The sequence below is a fragment of the Pelmatolapia mariae genome, linkage group LG2, assembly GCF_036321145.2.
Source record: "Pelmatolapia mariae isolate MD_Pm_ZW linkage group LG2, Pm_UMD_F_2, whole genome shotgun sequence".
Lineage (NCBI taxonomy): Eukaryota > Metazoa > Chordata > Actinopteri > Cichliformes > Cichlidae > Pelmatolapia > Pelmatolapia mariae.
Window position 1 is genome coordinate 22,198,949 of NC_086228.1, and position 27,453 is coordinate 22,226,401.

General features: G+C 40.3%; 1 protein-coding gene across 1 annotated transcript; it reads left to right on the forward strand.

Moving 5' to 3' along the window:
- Positions 1-423: 423 nt before the first annotated feature.
- Positions 424-26,698, forward strand: vimr2 (vimentin-related 2). The gene is made up of 10 exons (XM_063485978.1): positions 424-533; positions 2,647-2,791; positions 2,897-3,055; positions 3,247-3,366; positions 6,586-6,681; positions 12,261-12,389; positions 14,376-14,501; positions 18,938-19,048; positions 19,141-19,265; positions 25,782-26,698. Exons 1-10 carry the CDS (start codon positions 424-426, stop codon positions 25,822-25,824), a joined length of 1,164 nt encoding a protein of 387 aa, XP_063342048.1. The 3' UTR covers positions 25,825-26,698.
- Positions 26,699-27,453: the final 755 nt, after the last annotated feature.

A 27,453-nucleotide genomic window follows, 5' to 3' on the forward strand; every position in this document is an offset into this window, starting at 1 on the left:
TTCCACTATACCAACTGATGTTAACAGTGTGTGGATTCATTGTGGTTCCTCTTTTCAGTTTTGTCACAAAACTGAGGTACGTTCAAAGGTACACAAGGATACATTTGTTTTCAACTTCTCAGATATTTTTTTTTATTTTTAATTTATTTAAATGAAATAAAACTGTGTATAAAGCTGTTTTGTGCCACACCTCAATCTCATTCTCTTGGAAATCTTATGTAGACAAACGGTGACTGCACGGCAGGTTTTTGGGCCTTACTCTTCGGGTGCATGTGAAATCGTCACTGGGTGATGTTCAGGCCAAAGTTAGTCTGCTTCACCTGAGTGCAACATTCTGTTTTCCTCCAAGTATAAAATCCTCCTTCGATCTGCTGCCTCCATTTGGTTGTTGTGTCTTATCTCACTCCGAAGCCATTCAAAGCTATGGCCATGCTCAGAGTGTCTTCTTACCGCAAGCTGTTTGAGGACGACAGCTGGAGACGAAACGGAGGGTTGAACGTGTGGTGTGCGGGGCAATACCGGGCCTCTGTCAGGTCAGTGTGGGTTTTGCTTACCACTTTTAAGATATTAAGGTGTACAAACATGTCCACCAGTTTGTCTGTGAGGGGTATGGCATTTTAACCTGAAAAATGTTATAGATGAAATACATGAATGAGAGTTTATTTAAAAGGGTAAAATCTGAAATTTTCCCCTTATGATTAAAACATAGTGTACTGCTTTACATGTCAAAGGTTTCCTGGTGGATGCTGAAGAACCTTAGTGGTTATAATAACATCTGTATTCATCCCAAAGTTGGAAAATTATTTGTTATAGTCCTTAAGAATGAAGTTAAATACAAAAACGATGTATGACATGTACGTTGAAATTGGCCTCCCCATGACTGACTGTGAGGTTGTCAGCAGAACAGCAAAGATTAGGTTATCTGACAGATTGGTCAGATGTAATAATGTCACTATCAGTCGAGTGCTTTTTTTCCAGAATTCAGGAAAATTTTTTATTTCTGCTGCCAGTCTCACACTTGTGGTCATAGCAGCTAACCTAACAGTAGTAAACGATGAAACCCATACATTATATATTTGAGTAGCTGGTCTAAATGTTAGGATGTGTATTATTTGTTTTGGGTTTTTGTAACAAACAAACAAACCCTACACTAATAGAAAGAAACCCCAACAATCAAACAACCTTGGTGACAGTGGGAAGGAAAAACTCCCTTTTAACGGAAGAAACCTCTGGCAGGACCAGGCTCAGAGAGCTCAATCATTAGCTGCAACTAGTTGGGGGTGAGGGGAGGAAGGCGAAACAAAAGACACACTGGAAGAGAACCAGATATTAATAATAACTAATGATTAAATGCAGAGTGGTGTGTAAATGAATAGTAAGTGGGGGGGAAGGTGAGTGAAGAAGAAATACTTGGTGCATTGTGGGAAGCCCCTAGAAGCCCAAGTTCTATTGCAGCGTAACGAAGGGAGGAGCCATATTCATCATATTCATTTTCACCTAAAACTAGTGCAATGTGTTAACTTCATTGACCTGAATTTGCAACGTAAAAATTTGAAATTTTTTGGAAAAAAAGTGTCCTGTAATATGGTCTAATAACACTCTGAAATAAAATAAGTTAGAATTTGAACAGTAGATATAGTAAAAACAAGAGATATAAGATGGCATTTTGATGAGAGAAAATGTATATGGGCTAAAATCTGACATCTGGGTATGACTTGAACCTGTCTCTAGGTAATATTAATTAAGCTGTAAACTGTAATCTCATCAACAATTATAACTTCAGATGTTTGTGGTCTGAGACAAATTTGAAAATTCCCAAAACACTGATGTGTCAAAATGTGCTTAACAACCTAAAATGCATGTCTACATACAGCAATCAATGCATAATAGGTAGGTAAAGTAATCAGCACTGAGGTACCAACAACTGGTAGTGACAAATGTCTCTTTTGCGCACAGACACCATAACAGGGTGCAATCTTTATTTGCTGTGACGTCAAACGCAGTCGAGCATTTCAAGTACAAGAGCAGAGACTACATACCTCTGCCAAGACTGAAAATTCCCTTCACACCATGCATGAGCGGAGTCCCTGTATCCAGAATCAAGAGATTGGTTTGTGATATAGATAGAAGTTGGTGTTCCTTATCATCATTTTTTTTTTTTTTTTAAGAGTTGAGTGTTACCCTGTGTTGGTGAAGAACAGGGAAGAATCCCTCCATGAATTCCTGCATCCAGATCCAGACTGATTCCAAAACATGAGCACCTCGAAGCCTGACCTCTCTTAAATGTATCATGCAAATCCAGAATTATGAGTAAACCTGCTAAGAAATGGACAAACTGAACCAATAACTCCATGATGTCATGTTTACAGTGAAGTATATTCAGTCTGGATAAATGCCTTGTTTGGATGCCCACGAAAAACATCTCATACATGAAGTGAGAGCAATATATGACATGACATAGTACACAGAAATAATGAAAGAAACACCAACAAAAGAGAATCAAAAATCACAAAATAAGCAACATTTCAGCCTTACAAAATAAAATGAAATGAAAGAAAATGAACAGGGATAAACTTGATGAAGCCTCTCTGTATGCGTTTAATTTATTTCTCTAAAACTTCTTTGGTGCTTTGTGCCTTTTCTCAGGGCTGCTGCTGTTGATGAGTGCGACTGTGATAAGTTAGACTTTGCAGCTGCCAGGGCTCAGAACAAAGAAGGGCTGGACCAGTTTGTCCAGGACCGCACCGTCATTGCTGCCCTCAATGACCGCCTGGTCAGGCTGATTGAGCTGGTGAGGACAAACACTAACTGCTGCCTTGACAAATTAGCACTTTATTTTCCTCTCTGCTGGTTTCTTCTGTGTATACCTCACTCTATTTAAACCTGCTCCCTTTAGGCTCGTTGTTTTGAGGACGACAATGAGTCTCTTGAATGTCAGATCACTGAGTTGGAGGAGAAGCTGAACAATCGCCAGGCCTCTTCCAGCATCACCTCCACTGTGGCGGTGGCCGACCACAGCCTGGATGCTGTGGTGGAAAGACTGCGCAAGCAGAGGGTAGGTGCTGTTGGGTGTGCTTGCTGCATGTCTCTCCGTGCGATGGCATGCCTAAATTAGGTTTTCTCATATCAGTCCGCAAGCACGTCTCACGTCGTGACATCAGCTGGATCACACTTTGCATAATTGTGGGCAGGTCTGATTTACAACCTTGTCAAGATCCATCAGTGTCTGGCTGTTTCTCACCACAGGATGAGATTCTGAATGACACACAGGAGCTGCAGAAAGAGCTCAAGCTCCTGAAGAAAGACTATGAGAAGGCGTCGCAGCAGAGGATCTTCGTCCGGCAGGAACAACAAGATGTGGCTGAGGTAATTGTATTTGGTATTTGGCAAGTATTCTGTTGGTATGCATGGAAATCCCATTGCTGCTTCAGAAAAATGGTCAGGAGGGAACTCTGCTCGACAAATAAAGAATAATTTGTGCTTTTTTTTTTTTGCTTTTTTTTTTTTTAAGGACTATAAATTTATTTGAAGATTTGGTTATAACAGTAGGTTCAGTTCCAAAAACCTAAGAGAGCACAAGCATAGTAAAATTCAGGGTCACATCAGAGTCAAGGATGTTATTATTTGAGTGGTTATATTAATGGATGGTTGATGATCGAAGGAAGCCAGCTCTGGATTGAGCATCAGACCAAGAGGCCTCCTAGATGAGGAGGAGACCCTGAGGAAGACCCAGGACACACCGGAGAGATCATGTTTCGTAGCTTGATGCATCGGTGTCCCCCAAGAAGAGCTGGCCTCTGCTTTGACTGCTGCCCCCATGTCACCGACCACACAAGAGGCAAAAAGAAAGGATGGATGGTGATCATAGGCCCAAACACAAACGTCAGGATTCCTCACAGGGTCGTGTTATCTAGTCTGTCAAGGCTACAATTTCACGTGAAGTAAAATGATCTAATTAGAGCTCAACTCTTAACTGAATTTACTACTGTTGATCAAAACTCATAAAACAGAGGCCAGTGGATACTAAAATTACACACGAACACACACTATTGCATATTATTAAAAGCGGTTTATTTTTCTGCCACTACTAAAATATCAAATATTAGCATTATAACATAAGCCATCTCTAGCTATTCCTAATCACAATTATATCATAGAACTTGGTTACACAACAATGGATAAACTGAACTTATCAGTTAAAGCAAACAAAATGCTAATGAGTTCAAAAATTGTGGTTTATTTGATAGCTTTAGTACTTTAAATGGTTTCTAAATGAAAGGCGAATGAGTCATTAGTTTTGCACAGATAAGAAACACCAAACATACAAACTAAAAATAACTTGACATGAAGTTAGAGCTTTGGATTTTACCTGAGATGCCCACATTTTTACCACCAGAGTTACTGGATAAATTTTCTGTAATGTCACAACATCACTTTCTTAAGACCATGCACTGTGCTGGTGATGCACAGTTTTTAATTTTGCAAATGTGAAACCTCAAGCAGCAAAGTCTATAATGTATAAAATTGCCCTTTAAATAAGTTTGATGGCTGTGTCTACTTAAATATGTTAGTATTAAATCACTTACTTAAAACTTGAGTATGAACTTAAGCGTTTTCTCTATGATCTGACCGTGTTGCGATAATATACTTTGAGCACTAGGTGGCAGGGCTGTCAAGCATCTCCACCTCCCCCTCCATCCAGCTGACACCTGGCACAGCTGTTCCTCTGTAGTGCTGCCCAGTGGGTTTTGATCACCAGCAGTCACACAGTCTGGGCTGGTGGCCCACTGCAACCTGAGCCACCAAACTTTTCTTCCCTCACGCATGCCAGAGCCCATCGTTTCCTTTCCAGAACCAGGCCAGATGCGAGGGAGGCTTTCATTTGTGCCTCACAGATGTAACGCAGGCTGTGATATGGTGCCGTAATGTTCCTGCTGGCTCTGTTCTGCAGTTCTGAATTGGAAGCAGCTGCAGGGTGACAAGACTTGGTGGGAAATCGGCAGGGAGGTAGAGGAAGAGCAGAGATGCGGAGGAGAGGAGTGAATACTACACAGATCGGCCCACAACAAGCTGCATCTCTGTCAGCATAATGTAAAAAAGCCACATTTGGTTTGTTTTAGAGCATACCGCTGGCTTTCGTGTGGTTTCTATCCTACTCCATCATCAAGAATTGCACATTTCACCTCCTCATTTTGATTTTCTGTGGCTACAGAAAAACAGAGTGAGTGTGAGTGGATGAATTAATTTAGCATATATGGAGATTAGATTCATTTAAAGGTAAAAACAAGGTCAGAATTACATTAGAAGACTTTCTTTTGGTCAGAATTTCAGCTGGTTTTAATCCTCATTGGGATAAAATAAACAGATAAATGGAGAGCACTAATCAACAACAGAAGAAAAGCACACTGGGTATCACTCCTGTCAGCTAAAAACAGGATATGGAGGCTACAATTCACACAGGCTCACCAAAATTGGGTTATATAAGGTTGGAAAACTTTCCCTGGTCCGATGAGTCTCAAGTTCTGCTCCAACTTTGGATGGTAGGGTCTGATTTGTTCTAAACCAAATGAAAGTGTGGACCCATCCTGTTGGTTCAGGCTGATGGTGATGGTGTAGGGAATATTTTAACGTGAGCATCCTTGAAATGCTACATGAGTTTTGTATTTGATAACAAATTATGTCACAAAGCTCAACTCATCAATAACTGGCTTCTTAAACATGTTAATGAATCCATTGTACTCAAATGGTCTACATATTCATAGATCTCAATCCAATCCAGTAAAGCTGACAAATTTGCAGCAACTGTGTGAAGCTATCATGTCAACAAACATGTGTAAGACACTTAAATTTGACCCAACATGCTTTTGCTTATTGTCTGTTATACAGTATTTTCAGTTTGAGAAAGTCAGTTGGAGCTAAAATTGCTACATAAACAGAAACGGCTTATTTTGAACAGTGAATCATGCAAAGTTACCCTAGTAGAATCCAAGAATTAAACTATGAAGCTGGAAATGGCAACTTGAGTAAAAGAAGTCTGTGACTGTGTGTGAACACTATGGAGCAACTACACAAACTACAACAGGTTTTTTCTCCAGCTCAGAGTTCAACAGCGGCAGCAGCAGCCAGTCCAGTCTGTTTAATCTGCTGCAGTACATCACTGACCCTGCCACCCTCACAGCAGGAAACCACAACTTTACCACCAAACTCTCTCTTCCTGTACCTAAATTTAAAAGCAGGCACAAACAGTAATTGCATTCAACACCAATTAATCCAGTTCTTTAAAAAGAGTAGACGAATTCAGAACCCCTGCCGGCAAATGGATTGGGTGACAAGGCTTTTGTGTCTAGTTAGCCTCCTTCTCATCTTCCTCCTCCTCCTCCCTTTTCCTCTGCATTGCGGTGTGTACTTGCTGTTCAGTGACAGAGTGGCTGGTGCTGATGGTTCTCAAAATTGGTCTTCAGGGTGGAAACAACTTTATGTTTTTTCCACCTGTGGTTTGATTTAGTTCGTAAACTGCAGAGCACTCCTCAGACACCTCCAGAAATTAAGTTCAACTTCTCTGTTAACTTTACTTTCTTTTAACAGGAAGTGGATGCTGTGACAGCAGAGTGTTTGGCTCTGAGAGAGCAAGTGACTATCTACGAGGAGCAGCTGGCCAGCATGGAGACCCTGCACAGGACGGTGAGAGAAAGGGAGTTTGTAGCTGCAGGCTGATGAAACAGGAACAGTTTATAGTCACAGAAATGGCTCAAAATGTAGCACTTAGGTCAGACAGGAGTGTTGGAGGAATGCCCAGATCTGTGTTGACAAACGCAGCTCTCGCGACCTTGGTCACCTTGCTGAAGAGTTGTAATCAGAAACGGCCACAACAACAGAAAAATATGAGCATAGCATTCAATTCTAGATTCATAAAATGAATTTTTTAAGGGCTTTGTACTAAATGCAGTCATTACTAGTCTTTTAATAGGAAGGAAGGTGTTTTTGGACTGTTACACTTTTTTTTTTTTTTTTTTTAATTTTACCTCAGGGGTTAAAGTGGGATTTGTTTAAGTGGTGGTGGAACTTAAAGATGGGCTGTTGAAAACAATTACTTAGAAATAAGTCATCAAGTGATCAGCTGCTACTCTGGTACTTGCTGTTCTTTGTGGATTTACCCAGCTGAATTCAACAAGATATAAGCAGTTATTTCATGAACTATATTCCTCATTTTCCAACACATAGACATTATAAACCTAGTATAAAAGTTATAATTCAGTGACTGAATCCAATCAGCATTTAAATATAAATGCTGAATAGCCTTTAAATATAACTTGATGTTTGCCATCTTTGATGTTACTGCATATTGTCCATGAACACCACAGCCTGCTCTGTATGAGTCCAACATGGCATCAGTTACTGTAAACTTCACCACAATACTGCAAACTAATCGGTATAGCATGCACTAAACTGTTAGTAGATCCACAGTATCCTCATGCAAAGTTTGAACAGCATAAATTGAGTGTTTTGCAAAAATATTTTCCAAAAACATAATGCAAGAACACATAAATCAAATACCTGATTTAAAAACTTTAAAATGAGTCAGGGCATTGCATGTAAGATTTAAATTTTCTGTAGAGCACCGACTGCCACTTTGCATCTGCACCATGAACAGATCACAGGGATGAGAATAAAACAGGGATGTGTTGATTGATATGTGAATGTGCCAAAAATTGATTGTCCGTATTTAAGCTGTTTACTTCTTGACCTATAATGTATCAAAAACATCCCTCTCCTGAATGGTATAAATTCATTTTTGAGGCAGATTGAACATTTCTGTCTCAAGGTAAAAGCTGCAGTCAGGGTTTGGCAGAGTAACTTTTATATTTTGTTTATTTATCGAGGTAAAAAGTCTCAGTGAGATAAAAACTCAGCAGTAATAGGCACCAACCTGCAGATTTAATTCCTCATTGACCGAAGATGCAGGAACATCTTCCCACTGTTCTGGGCATTTTACAACAAACAAACAGGATTTGATTGAATTGCAGACTTTCAGTTAAAACAAAAATATTGCACAAACCTTTGACGAATTACAACCAATTTAATACACAAATATAAAATCACAAAAAAGCATGTTAATGTCCAAAAACTTAGTCATGTGAAAAAGAGAGTTTTTACTGGAGTCCTGTGAAGAACCGAGTACACTTAGTGCTTCACGAGCTTTAGCAACAACAACTTAAAGTAATTGTTTTCTGTGTGATTTTATCAGTCTCTCACATTGTTGTGGAGGAATTTTGGCCCACTCTCTTTATAAAACTGCTAAGGTTTCACCATAGCATTTCAATCAGGTCGAGGTCAGATCTGAGAATAATATAAAAAATATGCCCATATTTTCATATCTGTATGGTAAATATGAAAGAACAACCAACTCTGGGTTTGTTAAGCATGACGTTAAGCATGAAGTGGAAACAGGAGATTGAAGCTGACAAAATCTGCTTTCTGCCGAAGCTCACTTGCTGAAACATCAGTGTAAGAATTCACTGGTTTATAAAGGATTTTGTGCTAGTATCAGATTGTCATTTTATCCTCTAACTCTCGAACATGCCCCACAAAATAAAATGTATTAAGTAGCTTCTCTCCACTCAAACAACCACAGTCCAAAAATTTTCAACTACTCCTTTAAAAAAAGCACATGCTTGCAGCCATATTCTGTACATATCCACACACACCCCCAGCCCTCTGCACCTTCTACAATTTTCTCCACCTCACCAGGAGATGACAGACGCACCCTGGTATCAGATCTAGAGGCTGCAGGCAGAGAGAGAGAGAGTGAGGCAGCTGAAGCAGGAGCAGCTCCATCACTCTGTGTTTTTCCTCTGCAAAGCCGGGCCGCGCGGCGTTTAACACACTCCCTCTGGGACACGCTCGATAACTCCCCGTCCGGGAAATGCGGCTGAATACCAAATGAAAACAGAAGTTCCCTTTGTTTTATTAACTGTTGTTATTATCGGCACTTCCAGATACCCCACATTCCCCTGACAAATCGGCAGCCATGTCGTTATGTAGGTGCAGGGAAGAGGAGAAAAATGTTAGTCTGCCGCTGCAGCTCTGTAGCAGTTCATTTTCTCTGTAACTGATGTGAGGCTGCAGACATGCATGTCGAGGCCTTTGGTCTCTGTGTGTTTGTAGCAGCGTTTAAGACAGAAAATTTACCTGAGTATACTTCTACTGCACAACACACATTTACTTGTTCCTAAGTATTTTTTTTTTTACTGTTGTAGGGGTGAGCTATATCACAGACCATCTGAAATACACTAGGCATCTATTAGGGGTGCAACGATACACAAAATTCACGGTTCGGTTCGGTTTGATACTTTGGTGTCACGGTTCGATATTTTTTCGATACAAAAGAATGTTCATGCTTTTTTAATTTGTCATTTATTAAAATTATAAATATATATTTTAACTCAAAAGTACAGTTTTTAAATTTAATGTTGCAGAAACGACAAAGTAATAAAAAAATAAATATCTCATGGAAAAATCCCTCATCTTTGGAAAAGAGAGTTTATTACAGAGAAATGGCTCTTTCCAAAATAAAAGCTATACTATACCCTTCTTCTGGGGTATACTCTAAGCAGCATATTAAACATATCAGGTCCCCATAAGGAGAATCATGTGCTAACGGCTGTCTAAATGACTCGGGTAAAGTTTGTAGCATGCATGCTTGTTGTTTTTGTCTGCTTCCACTTGTCTTTGCACTAGGATGATGTCGGAGTAAATGTGCAGTCATATTCATTGTGTTCCCACTAGTGCTGTCAGCGTTAATCTGAAATGACGTTAACGCCACAACAAGGCAAATCTCCGTTAACGAGCTACCGCAGATCGCCCCGTGCGTGGGGCTGGACAGCGTCAACACGTTAACGAGCAAACTGCGCTAACGCACTAGTTCCCACCCATGTAATTGAGCATTGCGTGGCACATCCGACATACTGTTTTACTTTTGTCCATGATGCGCTTACCTTCAGGGTCATACTTCACATGAAGACCAAAATAGTTTCAAAGGCCAGGTCTGAATGAGGGTGGGGGAGGTTCAATTTGCCATGCTGCAATGAGCTAAGCTTCTGTCTTGCTAGCTTGCGCTGCGCTCAGTGGATCTGCGCTCGACAGTGCAGCCTAGGCGGAGTAGTCGAACGCAGATCCACAGCATCGTCAGAAGAAAAGTTGATAAAATAAATTAAAAATTTTGTATTGTTCGATACACATGCGTACCGAACCGAAAGCACTGTATCGAACGGTTCAATATCGATACGAGTATCGTTGCACCCCTAGCATCTATGGATATAATAAACATACATATGTGTACTAATTAGTAATGCAGCTGACACATTTTCATCAGTAAAGACAAGGCTCAATTTTAGAATGTAATGCAAGAAGTCAGAGCATTGGTGGTTAGGTGTAATTGTAGCAAACATAAGGTCATATTGACCATCTATCTCAAAAGCACATACAAGTAATCACATTACTCCTGTATTTCTAATCATTTTAGACTTGTAACATGTTTCTATATAAAATTGTTTTAAATGTCAGGCATCACATTAGGTGTCTGCCCTAGTGTGCACTTCTTGCAAGAACACTTAGGTTTTGCAGGGTCTTATAGAATCAAACCACATTAAATCAGTCATACAGGTAAATGGACAATGACAGGGACTTACTTATAGAGAGATAGTAGCTCTCTACATCTGGGGCTATTGAGAAGAGCCCCATCAATAAGCTTATAGAGAGATGAAACTGATATAAGTTCAGCTTATTTGCATGCACTTCCATAATAATCCTACTTTCTCACGTGGCCCCGTTGGGAAAATTAATTGCATGCACACCCCTGGTTTAAACACATAAAATATGTAAACTGATGAGCTGCAAAATTATAACAAACACATTTATAGCAGCACACCTGTTTTAAAACAGGATTTAGTAAAAAAAAAGTTTATTTTTTAGCAGAAAATGAATCCAACGCAGAAAAATACACTGCAGTACATTGTGCAGTGACTCTATGATCGTACAGATGGGATAAAATATTACACTTGGGTTCAAACCCAGGACTCCTCCGGAATATTTCCATATTGGTGGTCATATGGGGGTCACTGAAAACACTGGGGTGACACACCAAAACCAGAGTTTCCAGTTTTATTATGCTGTTTTCAAACAGGTTACTTGAAAAATATGGCAAAGAAGAGAGAAAGAAAAGAATTACATGTCTAGTTGATTTCCTGTTATTAAAGTTGATATCACTAAAAGTACATATGAAAACCAAGTAAGAGTTTGAAATCCATGATAATCTTTTTTAACTTGACTTTTAACTGCTTGACTTTAAGTCCCAACCATACTTTAAGGATTCGTCCTCTCTCGTGTTCACATTTATTAAAATTATTACCAACATAGGACAGTCTTGCCAGGTGGGGTCAGCAAATTTTGGGGGGTGGCCAGTGCCCCCTCTGGCCCCCTCTTTGTGGCACCCCTGTTCAAACCTCGGGAAGCTTCAGTTCACATGTTCTCCACACCCTTGTGTGGATTTTCTTTGAGATCTGATTTCTCCTGCCACTGGAACAACGTGTTACATTATTACTTATTGCCAGGGCACTCCTGCAAATAAGATTCTTAATATCAAAGGGTTTATGGAAGCTTGTTGCCACCACTGTTGTTTTGGTTCGTTTTTTCCAGAAGTTTGAATTAGTTGAAATTTTCCTTGCTTAAAAAATGTTTTAAAAAATATGTATTTGTACACAATGTTCATTAATATTGCGTTCACTAAGAACAAATAGATCTAAGTGTAATGTTGCAGTAGTCTAAATTTCATACAACTGTACCTCCCAAAATGACCTGTCATACCTCAAAATCATTGTGAAGTTAGATGAGGCTGCTTCGTTGTCCTTTGCATGATCAGTATAAAACCTGTGCTTGTTCATGTTTCATCTTAGACATCCTAAAAGCTCAGACCACCTCTCAGTCAAAGGACAAAGGTTGAGACAGAGTTGATTTGGACACGTATGAAGAAGAGATATTGGGTATCCTGGGAGAAGGATGTGAAAAATATAGCTGCCATACAAAGAAAGAGAAAAGTCATAGATGATGATTGTGGATGTATTAGGAAATATTAGGAGCTGCATTATAAAGAAGTAAAGTAAAGTGCAAGTCTATTAAAACTGACATTAAGAACAGCGTAATAAATAAATGTGTGTTGTTACATCTCATTCTTGTGTATTTGTATGTGTTTCGTGTATGAGCAGACAGTGGGGGATATGCTGGAGCCCAACGAAGGGATCACCCGGGCAGCAGTGATTAAATTTGGCAGCCCTGACATTGCTCCGGCTTTGGATGTAAAAAAGTACTACTGCCAACTGGCTGAGACACTCCAGGTACAACACAGAGTACATAACACACAAAACCCACAGAGAACCACACCAATACCATACACTGGACGATCCGAGGGGCTGCGTTAAGGCCCAGTTATTAACTGTGAATCATGTAAAACTTCTCTAGTAGAGCCCCAAAATGAAAACATGGAGTCAGAAATGAACATGGTGGTTTACAGGGAAAAACATGTATTCAATACATTACTGAGGCATATAATAACAAACAAACAAGAAAATGACATATGTACACCACTGTTAACAGCTGCTAATTCTCCAGGTGTTAAAAAATCCTTGTGAGAAATATAACAAAGTGGGTCTAATTAGATGTCCAGGATAAGAAAAAAAAAGCATGTGAAAATATGATAAATATGCATTCATGGCTTCACAGGCTGGATTAGTGACAGACATCGGTTGCGGTCTTTCAGTGGCTCTCAAACTGTGGGTCATACAGTCACTACATTTTGAGGCTGTACTACAAAAGGAAGTTTTGTTGAATGAACATAATCTTTGTGGTGAAAACTAACTAAAAACATACTAAATGAGTTTGTTAATGCTATCATGTTGACAGTGTTTCACAAAAGGTAAACCTTGTTCCTTTAAAACTTGTCAGGTAAGTGGGAACAAGCCCTTTGTTTTTTTTCTTCATATCTGGGATAGGCCACAAAAGGTTTGCAGAGCCACCGGTGAACACACATGGAAACACACATCACAGCTGCTTGAGCGTTTTATGATGTCATGATCTCAGAAAAACTAAACAGTTGTCAATTTTTTTATTTTTTTATTTTTTTTTGGCCATGCATCCTAAACAGGGCACAAACGCTTCCAACAGAAATTTATCTTGTGTGGTTTTAATTTCACTTGATGATATGCTCCCCAGCTCGCCAGCCAACCTGTGCTGAGTGATTTCGTGACAGGATTAAGTAATGTGTTACAATCTCACTGTGTGTATTGGCCGGACGATACCATGGAACGGAGTAATGTGAACAATAAGGTTGTGTTACTGGGTTGTTTTTTAATACTTCTAAGTACCTTCTGCGGTTTATATATTGGTGCAGGTCTTTCACTTCCTGTGTCGGTTATTTTATTATTCTTGAACTGCTTCTATTTAAATAAGAGATCTGAGTACTTTCACTTCTGACACTCTCTCCAGTGACCAGTTCCTCATCCTCTTTACGATTAACCCCAATATTCTCACCGCACCACCCTCCCTCTGTCCCTCTCAGCTTTCACAAATCACACAACGAGGCTCCTACTTGTTTTCTTTACCTCTTAACACAACATCGGGGAAGAACTTGGAAATCAGAGGTGCTGTTCTGGACCAGAACAGAATGCCTTTGTCCACCTGTGTGTGTGTGTGTGTGTGTGTGTGTGTGTGTGTGTGTGTGTGTGTGTGTGTGTGTGTGTGTGTGTGTGTGTGTGTGTGTGTGTGTGTGTGTCTTGCAGCACCAAGGTCCTGCACTGGGGTCAGACTGTAGCTCCGGTGGGTCTGACCCTCTCTGAGGTGAGGATGTCTGCCTGGTTCAGAGGTCAGGGCTGCAATCAGACTGCAGGCCGCCTTCCCAGGCTCCTTAGCTGCACTGAAGTGGACGCTGGTGTGTGTGTGCATTTAATTTTGAGACATGACTAAGGGATATCTGCCTGTCTACGTGTGTTTCTTGTTCTTTAAAACGCCATCTATTTACTTTCTCCCTCCCACTCAGGCTCTTGCCTCGCCAGCTGGACACCGTCCTGTCTGTGCCTGGCCTCGATTACGAGACGCAATTGTCTCGATGCTAAAATGATTGCTATTGGTTGTGAGCAGTAATGGTGATTGCTGGCGGACTCCTACACACCTGTGCGCCCTCATGATTTGGCTAATCATGAAACTGGTGTACGCAAGGAGAGCTAGTATGAGAGACTCTGATTGCTCCCCCTGCCAAAGTGCACTTAATTACTCAAAAGAGAGCAAAGATCCCAGCAGCACTGACTTCTCATCTTGTGTCTCTTCAGTATGAGTGCGGTGCAGCCTCCTCTGCTGTGGTCCACAGTGGTGACGGAAAGGAAGTGGGAGGAACTGGAGGGTCAACGGTCAAAGACTTGACAAAGATAAAGGACGTCGGTGAGATAAAGATGCTGGTGAGTGTTCTCCCCGTGCCCTTTCTTTAAAGAGTTAGTTGAGCCAAATTACACAAAGCACAAACGCTTAGCATAGTTTGTTTGGAGTAAACTTGAGCTTTACATCAGGACAGGGCGTTTTGGTTGCATTTGCCAAGCTTTTAAGTTCTTCCGAACTTCTTGCATGAAAAGGAAGCTAGTTGATCCAAAAAAGGAAAAAAAATAAAAATAAAATTTACCCATTTTATGTAGGCCTACAGCAACTTATACCTGGAACAAACAGTCATAATTAAAGCCAAAAGATCATTTGCAGTTTATAGTGTAATAGAGCATAACATTATGTGATTGTTATGTTTCATATCTTTGTTTTGGCCACATATATTTGGAAACCAGACTATGATTAACATTCTTTATGAATGAGTTATATATTAAATAACACAGTGAATTGTTCTTCAACATATGCTTTTGTTTGCCACTAAGACATGGCCTGAAACAACTCATGTTAGGGAAACCATCCAGCATCATGTAGTAAGTTCTACAAGTAAGTGTAACAAGAATCATCCCCCTGCTTCTTTTCATAAGTAAAGAAGTGTGAGGAGAGCAGATATGACATGTTTAATATTTTCCCGGATGAAATCATACCAGACACAACACACACCAATGGCAAACGGGGTCAATTTTAATCTTTTTATACATATACCTCTGATCTGCTTTCATATCAAAAACATGTGAAACAGTAAGTACCAAGTTCAACATTTGCAAACCACCTTTAGCAACGTGGACTAAAAGTAACTGTTTTTTTAGGTGACTATATCAGTGTCATCGTCATTGCTGTGGAGGAACTCCTCAATGTTGCTTTGGTTTATTGAGATGTGCATGAATTCCTTTATGTACAGCTTTTTTTTTTAGGTCCCACCACAGCATTTTAATTGAGTTGAAGTTTGAAGTTTAACTGTATAGCTCTGTTGTAGATTTGCTGGTGTGATTGGGATCATTGTCCTCTTGCGTGACCTAGTTTCAGCCAAGCTTGAGCTGTAGGAACGTTGTCCTCACAATGTGGATGAAGAAAAAACCCAAATGATCACCTCTCAGAGTGACATCTGATAGGCCGTGTTTGGTTTTAGGTGAAATATGGAACTGTGGGTTGTCCTCAGAGATTTCCACTTTGGTTTTGTCTGTCCAAAGGACATTTTTTCAGTAGATTTGTGGTTTGCTTAGACGAATCTTTGCAAATCTAAACTGTGCTGCCATGTTGTTTTAGAGTGAACAGGCTTTCTTTTTGAAGTTTCTTTGAGCATTTCACAGTCTGACTTTGAGGTGAATTTGCTGGGAACATTCCAGGATTGTGTTAACACAACGTTTGTCTCCAGACCAGGAAACTGCCCAAACTTTTGCTTTATAGAGGTGGTCACATTTGGTGACGATCAGTAAATTAAATAATATATGATTAGCCACACCTGGCTACTACTTACTCTCTTGATATGGAAGCACTAAAGATGTACTGAGCAGTACCGTGAAAGAGCCCTGTAAAAACTTTTCTCTTTCTTCATGACTCTATGAGAGTGATAAAATCTTCTCATGTAACTCTTGGCATGAAAATTATTATTTTTTGTTTTTTTTAATGCTTTGAGCTCCATAATCAACACTCACTTGACTTCTGCCTCCACACCTGTGAGAAATATAAAATCAAAACGCTCTGCAGGGCTGCTGATTGCAACAGCCGAATGAGAGAATATTTTTTGAGGTGAAAAGAGCTTTACACATCATTTAAGTCCTTTAGTTACTGCCTTCTGATTGTGATCTTTCCATAATACATTTTCAACCTCTTTACTGAAAAACAAAAAGGGTTTTAAGATCTATCAGCTGGCTCTGTGTCGGTCATCAGCTCCTAAATCAGATGTAATGGTGGAAATGAATGGTTTCCCACAGCAGGCAAAGGGAGTTGAGGGCGGCTGAGTGACAGCAGAGCAACAGAGTGGGAGATCCTGCTGACCAGAGTGTTTACTCTGCGGACATTTTCAGCAGGAGATGTGAAGAGCTCGACTGCAGCTCAGACAGGATTTATTGCTCTCTGTGTCCTCAGTTATATTAAGTACAGTCTTTCAGAGCGCCTGCAGTGTCATAGACGTCTTAAAACTTCTCACACACACACTGAGTGGAAAGGAAATAAACCTTAATTTGTCATCCTGCTAGCAAAAAAAAAATTAAAAAATACCGAGGGAGCAAAGAGGCTTTGAAGGAAACGTACAACAAAGTGAGACGTGAATGAAAAGACAAACCAGGAAATGGTGACTCAGGTAAAAACACCTCTTATAGTCCACCCTGGTCTTATTAGCATCCGTCAGTGGTCTGACCACAGCTGGCACCCAACCACATCTGTAGCAAACATGGTGGTTTGGTTCTCATTAGTGTGGCTCTACCTTTCAGCTCTTTAAATAAACATCAAGCCTCTGTAACCTCAGCACAAGTCTCCTAACATCATCTACTTTTCTTTAATATTCAGCCTCACTTTTGCTCTGTCCAGGCTGACGGATGGACAGCACGGCCTGATCTGCTCTGTTTCCTCTTCGTCTGTGATGGATGCCTCGGGTCTGGTTTCTCACTGAGAGACAACATGGCCAAACAAACAGATTGCAGTGAAATCAGGCCTGACACACAAATGTATATAATAGAACAGGCTCTGATGGGTTTATCCGCCACCGCTCGCGTATACATACAAGGCCAGGCTCCACTTATCATGCCAAGGAGAGTAAGTGAGTCACACAGTTTGGGAAGTCTCCATCAGCCTGTGAGTAGTAATCGGGTCGTCTTCTGGTCACATGATCTGGCTGAAAGACGAGCAGGACTGCCTGGATCCCCATCTGGCTGTGACAGCTAATTGTTGAACTTCAGTGATTGCTGTAATTACTCACGGCGGGGGAAGGGATGCTCCTCAGTTAGTTTGTGGTGAAAGTAAAGTAACCTGTTCTGTCTGTGTTTGCTAGATTAATTTGCATACTTCAGTTGTAGTTAGAGCTCAGTTTAAATCCATGTTTTCAGTTAGTAATGATGAAAAAGTGCCACTGGGACTGATGGGAGTAGCTTTAAATCAGAGGTATGTAGTTGTTAACTAAAATACAAAATTTTGCCCAGTTAATGTCAAGTCAGGAGGGTAAGGAAGTAATTATAATTCCTCCTGAGGGGGGTCATAATTGTGTGAACCAAATTTCATGGCAGTCTATCCAATAACTCCTCAGATATTTCCTCTTAAAAACGTCAACTTTGTAGTGGTGCTAGAAGAATTGTCAGGGGATCACCAAATTCTGCAGAAGTCGCCATCTGGAATCAATGAATGTCTGTTCAATATGTCATGACAATCTAATATACACTGATCGGCCACTACATATAATATTGTGTAGGTTCGACTCATAGCACCAAAGCAGCTCTGATTGGTCAGGGCATAAACACAGGTCCAGATTTTGATCTGGGGAGTTTGGAGGCCATGGAAAGGTCACTGACTCTGTGTCATTTTTGGGGGGTTCAATAGACCGTTATGTCCCACTAAGGGAGGTTGCTGCCATCAGGGGGTGATATGGGAGACATGGGTTGTGTGTGTAAAGGTTGGCGGCAAGTTTTAGGTGGATGCGAGGTTTCAAAATAACATCCACAGGACATTTTCCAGGAGAAGATCGCATTGTTGAGAGAAAGAATTGTACTATTCACATCAACTGTCAGTGGTTTTAATGTTTTCATGTTTCCTAATGTCATTAGCAAGGACCCTCCCAACCCCGAATAAAATAAAAACATGTATCTGTAATGAAACAACAAGCCAGGTGCTATGATTTGGAGAATGCCTTACTTGCCAGTGGCTCCTTGGCCTGGCGGGTCTCTCTCATATCATCCAGCTGATGCATAACATTCAACTTGTTATGGTGTTGGCTGCCATGTTTATAACTATCAATTTATTTTTAAATATCTAGCAGCAATGGATAAACATTAGCATTCATCTGAGTCCTATTTCTGGCCATCTGACAACTACAAACTGACGACTAACATCTGCTCTTGTTTTTGGCCTCATTTGTTGATAATTTTTCTAAAGTTCAGAAGTGAAACCACAGCCGAAACAATCCCCTTCCATTTGTATCTCTATAATTGCTTAAATGCCCCACATGTCTATTTCTTCACATTTCCATGGCTCCACGTTTTTCTCAGTTTGTAACTCAGCCTCAAAGCAGTCTTCATTTAATGTGAAATGCAGTTTAAGGCTGATAAGAAGGTTGCTATTTACCAAAGGTTAAAGCTCTTTGTTGTCTTACTGAAGTGCTCCTCAGCTGCTGTTCTTGAACTGAACATGAACATGAGGGCTCTAAAATGTGGTGGTATGGGATTATTACATTATCGGTAACAAAAGAATTCAATATACAAGTAATTTTGCAGATATGTGTTCAATGAATAACTCCTTCTCTTTATTCCTGAAGATTTCAGAGCTACAAAAGGAGCTTGCTGAGCTCGAGAAGCATAACGAGGAGTTGGAGGACGAGGTTGAAATGAAGAAGGCTGCATACAGGGATGAGATTGCTGATCTAGAGGTATAACAGGGGAATGATTAATGCAGTTGAAACCTATATTCTGTCATTCAACTTCAACCTCTGCTGCTCTGTGTGGGTGTGTGTGTTATTAGGCGACTATAGATGAAATGAAGTGTCAGAAGGCCAATTTCCAAGAACAGATGAAGGAGCAGTGTGAAGACTATAAGTTCCTGCTCACTCAGAAGATGGCCAGAGACATGGAGATTGCTGCTTACAGGTCAGATGGTTCATGTTTTTAATTATACTTAATAACAGACAACTCTGGCTTCAAAATGCAAGTAAAATTAGATAATCTAATCGGTTTTGCATTGTAATAATAGATAGATAGAGCTTAAAAACTAGAAATTAAAAGTTTTGGTTGACCTCAGGGTCAGGCCATGCAATGCTCATCTAACAGCTAAAGCTTGGCTAAAACTGAGTCATGCAACAGGACAATGATCCCATGACTGAAATGGCAAAAAAAAAAAAAAAAGGTATAAAAACACCTTAACAGAGCTGTGGATACATGAATGCCTGCAAATCTCAGTGAACTGAAACAATAACTTAAAGAAGAGAAAAGAGACATTCAGAGAATGATAACATGGTTCTACGTGCTGTTGAATTAGGAAGTGTACTTTGTTTTTCACAGGACTGCATAGACACCTGTAGAAACTTTATTTTTCACATGACTGTAAGTCAGGTTACAGTAGCAGCCTCAGAAGGGTATTCCAGATGTTCCTTTCCTCAGCAGCGTATTCCAGTTCTCCAGCATCCCAAGGCTCTCCCAGTCTAGACAAGATATACAATCTCTCCAGAGATTTCTGGATCTGCTGTAGGGTGTGATCAGAGCTCCGAGCTCCCTCTGGATGTCTGAGCTCCTTACTGTATCTCTGTAATCCCATTTTATATTACAGTGAATTATAGATGCAGTCTAGGCATCCATTACTAGTATGAAGTGATAATGCTCAGATTTACTCTCTTGTTTCAATACTGAAGGTTTTACAACAGTAATCCACAAACCAACCACATCACATCGTGACAATATATTAATGTTGGATACAGTCTATAATGGAGTCGTATATAAATGGTTGCAATTTTGTATCCCTATAAAGCAACTTGTTACACTGTATATTCAATCGTTATTATTGGACTCTAATGTAATAATAAAACTGATAAAATGGTTCAAATGGTTATGGTAAAAATTATAATAATTTAATAGTTTATTAATTGTAATGCATTGCAGTTGATAATTAATTAATTCATAATTGATTTTAAGCGTTTTTAATCATATCAAGGTCAGTATTCTGCTTTGTTTTTCAGATCATGTTTTTCAGATATTGACTTTATAGCAGTACTTTAATTTAACCTTAAAACTTAAAGCACTATGATGGACTGTAATGTACAAGTGCTTATCCACGCCTCTTTTGCACATTTTAAAATGAAGAGCTTGCATGAATATGAACCTCTGTGCCTTCACGACCCTCATTTCAGGGCTGCGGGTTGTTATTCTTAAGGGAGACCAATAAAATTTTAACACACACACTATGCCACACACGAGAAGACTTTGGGATGACTTGGTTTAATTGTTAGTGAGACTGTCAGTCAAGAGGACAGCCGTGTCTGCTGGAGAAATATTCCAAGAAAAACACTGCATCATTTGATTTCACTGATTAGTTTGTCATTCCCTGTTAAAGGTGCTGAAGTCATAAAGTCAGCTGCCGTAATATCTGATTGCAGTTAATATCTACAGACTCTGAGGCATACAGTGGATTCTCATCTCTGTGGTAGAGGCTAAAATGAAAACAGATGTCCGCTTCAATGCTCAAAAAGGTGCCACATAATATTTAAACATGTCAGGAGAAATGAGCTGTTCGGGGCAAAGCACATAATGGCCTTGAGACGATTTTATTAAACTGAAATTAGCTCAAAGCTCTGTTTACATTTGGAATTCTTCAAAGATGAGAAAATCACCAATATCCCAAAATCTTTACATGTTCGCCCTCTTTTTCTAAAAGCTCTACTGTGAATAATGCAAGGAGTGTTTCCCCAAATCCGGTGTATAAGCCCAGTATTGTCAAGCGCCTCATACAGTGCCACCTGGATATCCGTGATTTCCATTAGAAGATATTCCTGAACACAAAAGGCTGACATCACGGGCCAACTGGGTTCACAGGAAATGTGCTGTGGTTTCCTGTGCGCGACCTTGAAGACGTTTCATGTCATCCCCTCTGTTCATTGAGGTTGTATAACCATCTGCCATCCTGGTATGTGGAGTGACGCACTTCAACCATCCCTTCCCGCTGCCACAGGCTTCCTCCTGGTCCTTCCATCACCCATCCAACTGCATCTGACCCCAGGGGGCCCCCAATGCAGGCCTGAGCTCAGACCCTCAAAATACCTCATTAGAATGGGCAAAGAGGACCTCACACTGACAGCACTATGTGCTGGGCCTCTGCCAGCTCTTCTCCATGCCAGCCTGTTAATGTCAGTTCACCCCCCACCCACTCCGTACACACATTTACAAATTCGCCACAGTTTTAATTCCCTCTCATTACCCAGCAGACTGTCCCAAAGACACACGGGCGATGCCAACTTCTTTCCTTCCTTTCTTTATTTACTATATGTTTTGTCATCCGTGATTAAAGCCATGAATAAGAAATGAAAATGGGGATTGTTTATTCTCTCTGTGCCGTGGCAAACTGTCTGCAAAAAAGACCCTAATGACCCCGGGCTGCCGTTACTGGGTGGCTTATCGCCTGTGAAAGCACCTCAGAGCAGTTTGGGCAGATGCTCCCTACTTTTGCTTACTGCTAATGTGATCCATATTACACTGTAATTCTCTCTACTGTTCTTTGTGGTCTGCTCCTGCTGCTCCATGACACAGCAACAAGTAGCTCATCTAAGGACAAGATCCTTTATTTACTTTACTATAAGAAGTTTAGTTTTTATATTACCGATATATCAAATGACTCCCCTCTTCCCCTTTTGAGCTTCTTATTTTTACTTTCTATCTAAACCTAACATATTCAAAATTTTGTTTCAGTTTCTCTGCTCTCATAACCTGTGTTGCAGTTATGTAGAAAAAAGCATAGAAAAGGTGCTTGTGTGAATGGGTCAAGTTGTATAAAGGGCTTTAAATGCCTATGTAGAATAGAAAAATGCTATAGAGAACTGGTCCATTTACCATTTACATTCATGGCCATGACTGTCATTGCAATATTGGGCTTTTAATGAACTGTTGTTTCTATGAACTGTTACTTTGCCTGGGTGGAATGATTGTACAAAATATGTCTTCAATGACTAAAATGGAATTGGAATTTATTTTGGATTTTTTCAGAATTATAAATACAGGCTTAAATATGTGCATACACACTCACTAATATTTGGTTGAATGCCCCTTAGCAAATTGCTCCTCAAACAGATACTTTTTGTAGCCACCAGCAGAACTCAGTAGTAATAACCTCAAAAAGAGCTTGGCTTGGTATGAAAACAATGGCAGGGCTACAGACGAAAGGCAAAAGTAATATTACCTTAGAGGGGTTTACCTCTGACAAACATCTGGCAGACAGTCTTAACAGTTTTTACCTTTGTTTTGAGAACTTTGACTGTTCTAGGCAGACCAGTACACTGAGGGAAAAGACTATCACTCCCCCATCATTTTGTATTGATGAGAGGGGGGTAGCTAATCTCTTTAGACACACTAAAAGTAAGAGTCCTGGTCCTGACAACATCTGTGGACAGGTACTGAGAACTTGTGCTGATCAGCTGAGTGGGATTTTTCACCATATTTTCTCACTTTCTTTAGAGCTACAGACAGTACCTAAGATTTGGAAACATGCTGTCATTGTTCCTGTTGCTATGGGCAGTTCTCCTAAGGTACTGAATGATTTTAGGCCTGTAGCTCTGACTTCTTTAGTGATGAAGTCATTTGAGAAGATAATTAAGAAGGAGATTTTAATGCATGTTGAACACCATCTTGACCCCTTCCAGTTCGCCTATAGAGCAGGAAGAGGTGTGGAGGATGCTGTTGTCACACTCCTGCATCTCTTTTATAAGCATCTTGAGGTCCCTCACACCCATGCAAGATTATTATTTGCTGACTTTTCATCAGCATTACAATTCAACCCTTCTTACTTGCTGACAGGCTTTACAACCATTTTAAACTTGACACTAGTCTGGTCGGCTGGGTGACAGACTTTCTGACTAATAGGTCACAATGCGTGAGGGTGAATCATGTATTTTCTGATGTGCTCTCCTCCTCTACTGGATCACCCCAGGGTTGCTGCCTCTCTCCCCTTCTGTTCATTCTGTACACAAATGAGTGTCGCAGCAATTTCACGAACAGACACATCCTGAAGTTTGCTGACGACACAGTGATCATCAGTCTTCTTGTGGGGGATGAGTCAGGCCATGGACAGGTTGTAGATGATTTTGTGAATTGGTGTGATGAGTCCTTCCTTTCACTTAATGTGTCAAAAACTAAAGACATGATTATTGATTTTAGGAAGTCCTCTTATAGTTCATCACCTACTATCATTAAAACTGCTGATATTGGGATCATTGAGAGTTATAAATATCTAGGTGTGGTGCTTGACCATAAACCATAAACTGTGTTTTGAATCTCATGCTGACGCCACTACTAAAAAAGTTCAACAAAGACTGTTCTTTTTAAGGAAAATGAGATCTTTTAATGTCTCATCTGAGATGTTGTCTTTGTTTTATAGAAGTTTTATCGAATCTGTGATGTCCTTTTGTATCACTGCCTGGTTTGGTAACCTGACGGTGAAGAATAAGAATCAGTTGGGACTTCTGGTAAAAACTGCTTGCAAAATTTCAGGGCGCTGGCAAGATGGACTTTTGGCCATCTACAATAAAAATGTGCTTAGAAAGGCTCATTCTATTATTAATTGTTTGAACCATCCACTTTTCACAGTGAGTTTGAGTTGTTGCCTTCCGGCCGCTGTTTCAGAGTACCTGTGAGGAAGACTAAAAGACTCCAGGTTTCTTTTATCCCCACTGCATCTTGTCTCCTTAACGGCAATTAACCGTCCTTGGACTTTCTATCACTATTGTTGTCATTATTATTTTATATTATTGTTCTATTTAATTTTATCCTGCTGCTAAACTAATTTCCCCTTGTGGGACAATAAAGAAATTGAATTGAATCGAATCGAATAGAATAGAATAATCCTTTAATTGTCCCACAAGGGGAAATTTGGTTGTAACAGCAGCCAATCAATCAGAATCAGCAAGCTTCTTGGCAGAATTGATGGAGTTCATTGAAATTGGTTGGTGTCCTGGCACAGGCTTGACTTTTAAGCATAGTCCACAATTTTTTTTCTTTAGGGTTGAGGCTGAGGCTTTGGGCAGGCCATAGCAGAGGCTTAGTATTAGCCTGTTCTGTCTGCTCTAAAACACATTTTTATGTGTAAATGGGATCATTTTCCTCTTGGAACATCCAACTGTGTCAACCGTCTGGCTGTTAATTTGAAGTAAAGTTGAAAACAGCCCCAGAGCATAATGCTACCACCACCATGCCAGACAGTTGGAACAGCATTCTTAGATTTGAAAGCCTCATCTTTACTTCTACAAACATCTTGTCATTGTGGCAAAATTTGCCTTGTCTAAACATACAATCTTTCTGCAGGAAGATTTTCTTCCTGCAGAAAGATTTTGGCTTGTTTTTGTGGGAAGCTGCTGATTTCAGTCAAGCTTGAAGATGCTGATTTTGGAGCAGAGGCTTCAATCTGGTTTGGTACCCTCTCAATTCATGATGATATAAAACTCACATCACTGTAGACAGTAATGCAGTTTCCAGTTCATGGCAGGCTTGAGCTTTAGTGGTTCTTAGGCTGTTTTTAATCATCCTAACCAATTTCCTCTCATCTGACAGTCTTCCTGTCTTCCGCCTGTCTGACCTACCACATTGACTTCACCCTTTTTGTGTATACAGTCAATGCAGTCAATATTATCCTTGGAGATGAAAAAGTGTTCAACTTAAATCCACATTAAATCCATTCAAGTCGAGAAATCCATGATTTCAATTTCTGATGGTACTCTATATGCTAGTTGTGGAACTGGCAGCTTTATAAGATGATAATATGTCATGTTATATGAGAATAACATAAAATGATGGGGAAAAGTCCTGGGTCACCGCAGCAGCTGCTCAGCCATGGAAACGCATAACACAAAGTTCCCGGTGCACAGTTTGTGTGCTGATGTTAGTGATGGAGGACGTTTGGAGCTCTACAGTTACTGAGTCAGCAGAGCAGTGAAGGTGTTTGTGCATCATGCCCCCTCAGCACTTGACGATCCTGCTTCTGTTTTCTTGTCAGCTACTTTGGTCTGAGTGTCTATGTTTCCTAATGTCTTCCGCTTTGCAATCACTTACAGTTGATGATGAAATATCTAAAAGGAACAAATTTCACAAACTGACTTGTTGCAAAAGGAACTTCCTGTTTAGCGAGCTCATTTGAACAGCTTGATCTTTCACAAATGTTTGTACAGGCTGCCTGCATGGCTAGGTGCTAAGTACCTTAGCTTATTTGTGTAAACTCTTTTTAGGCTTTTATTGAAGTTAAGCATGTTATTAAATGAGTGACGAGCTGTTTACTTGGCTTGTCCAAACTAATTGAGTAACTGAGAAAATAATGTTCTATTCTGGATCTGATAATATGACTAATTAGTGAATGTCATTCCTGCTTCTGTGAGTTATAACTTGTGTGTTGTGTTTTTATGTGCTTCTGTTGTTCAGGAGTCTAGTGGAGGAAGAGGAGGAGAGACTGTGCAGCCTGTGACTTAAGCCTGAGCAGTCAGATCGGCTGTCCTGACTGTGGTTGTGCTCCCCAACACAGACAAAAGACAAACGCGTAAAAACAGACCCCAATTCTGCACTTCGATGAAGCTTAACGCAACGATTTGGCAATTTGAGCAGACGTAAACTTAGTATGACAGATTAATGCTGTCTGGAGGCCTACAGTAAGCTGGGCCATTGATTACAGGTCTCTGGCAGATGACCCTGATACTCCAAGAACGATGGAGCTGTCTAAAACTGGTGGGGGCTGTGGGATGAGTGTGTATCCGTGCAGCGTCTGGAAGGGATATTTCGTTAAGTGGGGTTTTATCTTTACCAGCTCTCTGATATGACTCATAAATGCTTTGTCCCCTCTTTGTTGAACAAGACTGACACGCAATCGCAGATAAACACCCACACACACGCACACACCCTCAACTGTGCGGCTCCGTGGAGTCATTCCCGCTCTGATATCACCTCGTCCATCACTCAGCCTCTGTCTGGCTCTTAACCTGTGACCCCGTCACTGTTAACAAACATATTGACGGCTCTCTCTTCAGTAACTAAAAGCATTTCGCCTTCCCTTTGCTTTTTCAGCCATACATTTGAGTTGGTTTTGACGGCCGAGAGTCCAGCGTGCTGTGTTTGCTTTTCAAATGGTTCATGAAGTTGTTTTTCTGCAGCTCTTTCAAAATGAGCACCTGGATCTTTCCACAAGAAAAACTCTGTGTGATTAATCATTGCTTCTTTCAAAAGCAGTGTCCCAATTTGCTGTCGTTTCGGAAATAAGCATTCGGTAGTACATTCCCTAGTAATCTTTTCCTTATTTTCTACACAATGTTAAAGCCGTCTGTGATAAATCATTTTTGGTTGCTGCCTCTGCACAAGCATCAAAATGTACTTTAGATTTAAATTGAATAAAACTAGTTGCTTGAGAGATCAACCCACGCTGTGTGATTTCTTTTGTTAAAACTCCTGGTTCATGAGAACCCCTTGTGAATCCTCAGGCTTAAGACTTTCTCCCATACTGTAGAGCACAGTGATTTATGTTCAGTGAACCTTCTTCCATTCATCTTCATGCTTAATGTGAGATTTGCACATTCCCAGCAATTAGCGATCTCAAAGGCTTGTTAGCTCTGCCACAAAGATGAAAAATGCTGCTAATAACTGATCAGATAAGATTAGCCACACTCCATGAACTTGAGCTCAGTGACTGGGGAAGTGGTTGTGTGGCATCGGTGACTTCTTTAAATGTCCCGACATGAAGAATGGATGGCTCAGAAAGTGTTTTCTCAGAGAATAGGAAACAGAGGTTTTTTTTTTAAAGTGTTTTCTAAAATTTAAAGCTTAACAACGTCCCAGTGCTTCCAAAATATTCCTCATACTAAAAATGTAGCAGGAACTACACCCTAACATGCCATATTTTAGGAAAGTCACCCTCTTTCCTGGTCTTGTGCATTGTTGCTATGTACAGGAATAGTGATGCTGTACACATCCTTACCCATTTCCTCACACAGAACAACAATCGTTAGTGATTATGGAGTAATTTTCCTCCTGAAATGTAGAGACAGGAAGACAGATGTAAAAAAAAAAAAATGGGACTTTGGGGAGAATGTATTGAAAAGTAGTTCCA